At 55.8% G+C, this 4,099-nt stretch overlaps 1 protein-coding gene across 2 annotated transcripts in view; it reads right to left on the bottom strand.

The window, feature by feature from the left end:
* The window catches only part of NARFL (nuclear prelamin A recognition factor-like), an 11,361-nt gene extending 10,475 nt beyond the window's left edge, over positions 1 to 886 (bottom strand). The window contains exon 1 of one of the 2 annotated variants that reach the window (XM_008579155.1): positions 815 to 886. In XM_008579155.1, the coding sequence (XP_008577377.1) occupies positions 815 to 880 (66 nt within the window). In that variant the 5' untranslated portion in view covers positions 881 to 886. The remainder of the gene's footprint in view (positions 1 to 814) is intronic. The other variant, XM_008579156.1, reaches the window with a different exon arrangement.
* Between the last annotated feature and the right edge of the window lie 3,213 nt (positions 887 to 4,099).

Raw genomic sequence — 4,099 nt, 5'->3', positions numbered from 1 at the left:
CTGTCCCCGTTTATACAGATGAACCGTAATCAGAGAGAGTGGCCTGAGGCCTGGCGGGATGTCCCTGAAGATGTGGAGAGGCGGCCCAGCCCCAATCCTGTCTCCCCCCATCCTGAGTAACTCTTTTTTTTTTTTTTGACCGGTAAGGGGATCGCAACCCTCAGCACAGTGTGGTCAGCACCACGCTCAGCCAGTGAGCGCACCAGCCATCCCTATATAGGATCCAAACCCGCGGCCTCGGCGCTACCAGCGCCACACTCTCCCGAATGAGCCACGAGGCCGGCCCCTGAGTGACTCTTAAAGGGGGATGGTGGCCGAAGGCTGCGTGACGACCGGCCCCTGAGAGTCTGCACGAGGCTATGTGGGCCCCAGACACTCCCACGCGGCCACCGATGTCAACCCCGGACACCTCTGGGCACAGGAACCGGGCTGGTTAAGTAAGCCAGACACGAAGGTCACACACTGTACGGCTCCTTTTCTGTGACACGTCCAGAACAGGCAGGTCTACAGAGCCAGAGCAGATCAGAAGTGACCCGGGGCTGGGGAGGGGGATTCTGATCACGGGGATGAAAAAGTTTTGGAGATAGAGGTTGCACGACACCGTGAGTGCAATGAACCCTACGCACAGCCCTCCCTGGCCTCAGTTTCTCCGCTGTGGAGAAGCCGGCCGGAGCTCGCCAGGCCCGGGCCGGGGTCGCAGGCGGCCCAGGGCACGGCGGGAGTCCGGGCTCAGACCTCCTCCCTCAGGGCAGGAAGCGCAGGCGCGAGGCGCGGACTGGCCTCGCGCACGGCCGCCCGCCCCCAGCCGGCCCACCTGCGATGGCCCGATGAAATCGTCCAGGTCGGTCAGTTGCAGCGCCCCGCTGAAGGGCGACGCCATAGCGGCCACACTGCCGCCGGGCGCCGCGCGCAGGTGTTACCCAACGGCGCGAAACGATGACGTTGTTCCGCCACGCTGCCGGAAAGCGCTCCACATGGTGCATGCGCATCTGCCCCGCGGCCGAGCGCCTGGGATCGCGCGCCCTCTGCCGGCGTGCCGGAGCGCGGCGGCTGGCGGGGTCACCTCTCGTCTCCCGCGCCCCCTGGCGGCGTGGACGGGCAGCGGCAGGGCCTTCTTTTTCGGCAGCAGGGAGCAGCTCCGCCACACGTGAGCCAGATGTGCTTCCAGGCACTGCGGGACCCCTGGCCTGGTGTGGCGTAATCTTGCCTACGATGCCAATTATCGAAGTACCGCTAGGGTCTGAAGCCTGTTCACAAACCCTTCACACGCAGGTCTATGAGCTAGGTAACTGGCAAAAAGGTCCTTGGAGCCTTGGTTGAAGAAGGAATAGTCTTCATTAAGTACACACACACCTAGGAGCTAGGCAGTCCACAGAGAAACTGAAACTGAGCAGCTGCCAGCAGAGTAAACATGCTCTACTGTTAGAGGGGAGCTCTCTCCTGCCAGCCTGCTTCACAAACTGCAGAACACACAAGAACAATTCACTAGAAAGATACATGGGTGCACATGCATACTAACTCCACCCACACAACTTGTTTACAAGAAATGTGCTGCTCAACCCCCCAGCCAGACCTGAGTCGAGGGATTCTGACTAAATTATTCTATTTTCACCACACTTGGCAATACCTGACCAAGGTCCGAGGTATGGTGCCTGGAATCTGAAGAGTCCCTCTCACTATTAGAAATAGAACACAAAATAAACTTTGTTTTACTGAAATGCTGCAGAGTGGGTTTATGAACAAATGACAGTGGGAAGTGTTGAGACTGGAAGGGAGGGTCCTTTAGGGGGTGTACGTAGGAGATTATTTATAGAGGAGGGAGCTCTGCTGAGGCCTGGGGCCAAAGGATGGTCTCCATTAGGGGGGGTCCTCCCAAAGCTGTGGGGAAGAGATTGATGTGTAGATACTCGGGTGGGTTTCGATCTTTCTTTCCCCAAACCCTAGGTCTATATGAGCAAACAGTGGAGCAAAGGTCAGGGCAGACGAAACGTGAACAAAGCCCAACTGCCCATCCACAGATGACGGATAACCAGTGTGGTCATCCATCCCATGGAGCATTATTCAGCCACAGAAGGGACAGAAGCACTGACATGGGCCACACGTGAATGAACATTGAAAACATCATGCTGCGTGAAAGGCAGCCAGACACGAAGGTCACATACTGTACGGTTCCATTTCTATGAAACGGCCAGAACAGGCAAGTCTGCAGAGACAGAAAGTAGATTCGACGTTATTGGGGGTGGGTGGGGGGAGGGGGTTTCTGATCGGGAAGATGAAAAAGTTTTGGAAATAGACGTTGCACAACACCATGAATGTCATTAACGCTACTGAATTGTATACTTAAAAATGGCTACAATGGCAAATTTTATGGAATATATATTTTACAATTAAAAAATTAATAACATAATGTCCCAGAAACCATCGAATTGTACACTTCAAACGTGTGAATTGTATGGTGTGTGAATTTTATCTCAGTAAAGAAAAGGCTGGGGCTAGAAGCCTGCCGCTCAACCTCACAGCCCCCAGGTGGCCCCAGAGCCCCTGCAGTCAGGTACACACAGGGTGTCCAGTGTCAAGCCATTGGTCCTGTAGTCCCTGTAGGAGTATCTGAGTGACCAACAGAGCCAACAGTGACCAACAAATTTTATTTTGTGTTCTGTCTATTTCTAATAGTGAGTGGGATTCTTCAGATTCCAGGCACCATACCTCAGCCTTGGTCACACACGCACACGCACACGCACATACAGGAGTGGGTTCTACCTGCTGCTCTGGGGGGAGCCAAGGGCAGGGCTTTTCCACCCCTTGGGGGGGTCTTTCATTAACTCTCAGCCGTCTCCCTGGGGATGCTTGGCTCTTGTGCCAACACTGCGCCTCTGGTGTCCCTGCTGTCATATTTTGCAAATTGTTTCATCATCATCATTAGCAAGTATTTACCATGTGTTTCTAATGCGTAAGTCGCTGAACCAGACCCTGGGAATACCAGGGTCTACACATGGCCGGGAGGGTCAGGGAGGAGGCGAGGGCCACTGAGGACGCAGGTGAGGCCAGCCGACCTCAGGTTGTCGTGATCTGTGACAACATGTTGGCGCCACCTTTCTCTGGCTGCACCAGGTGCCCTGGCCAGGGCCTCCGCACTGGAGGAGCCCACAGGACCCCTTTGCCTACAGCAGCCACTTGGTCTTTGGGTGGGGAAAGCCCGCCAACATCCTCTTGCCCATCTGGTATGTGCTGAGGCCTGTGGGGACACTCTTCCCCTCCTGTCGGTTGCTGTCCGAGTTTTACCCTCTGAAGGGATCTGCCCTGTGTCAGTCTCCTGAGGCTGCTGTGACAAATGACCACAAACTGGGCAGCTTAAAACAATAGAAATGTATCCTCTCACAGTTCTGGAGGCAAGACATCTGAAATCAAGGTGTGAGCAGGGCTGTGCTCTCTCCAAAGGCCGCAGGGAGGGTCCTTCCTTCCTCTTCCAACGTCTGGTGGCCCCAGGGATCCCTTGCTTGGCCACATCTCTGCAGTGTCTGCCCCTCTGTGTCTGTTCTGGTTGAGCGCGGTGTGGGCGCGACACCGAGGGTTGCGATCCCGTTACCGGCCACGAAAAAAAGACAAAAAAAGGAAAAAATAAATAAAAATAAAAAAATAAATGTCTTGTTTCAAAACATTTACTGCATTCTCAGTGTTAGTGTCCTGCATCAGGGCCCCACACCTTCCAAGGCCCAAGGGACACAGAGGCACTCGCCACTTGCACAGAGGCCCTGGTGCCCCCACCAGGCACAGGGTGGGAGGGGCAGCCAGGGCCCAGGGGGGCTTCCTGCTGCCACCCCAGCACCATGGGGAGACCTTCCATACCCACTGTAGCCAGCTGGTATGAAGTTGGGTGCCTGGGCTGGGGGTGGCAGGAGTGGGGAGGGGTGGGTCCGCCAGTACCCTGCCTGTGGCCACCAATGTGTAGGACACCAGATGTGTTTCCTGGGGGGCCTGAGACAGGCCATGGTCCATAGGGCAGGCCAGTGTGGCCTTGGGGTGGCCTCATACCAACCAGGATGTGGGGGTGCTCAGTCCTGTGGGAAGTAGCTCTGCCTTCTAGACCCATTCCCACACT

Source organism: Galeopterus variegatus, unplaced genomic scaffold (genome assembly GCF_000696425.1).
Source record: "Galeopterus variegatus unplaced genomic scaffold, G_variegatus-3.0.2 Scaffold1825, whole genome shotgun sequence".
NCBI classification, from domain to species: domain Eukaryota; kingdom Metazoa; phylum Chordata; class Mammalia; order Dermoptera; family Cynocephalidae; genus Galeopterus; species Galeopterus variegatus.
The sequence above is the reverse complement of the archived record's forward strand: the minus strand, read 5'-3'. Positions and strand labels throughout refer to the sequence as shown.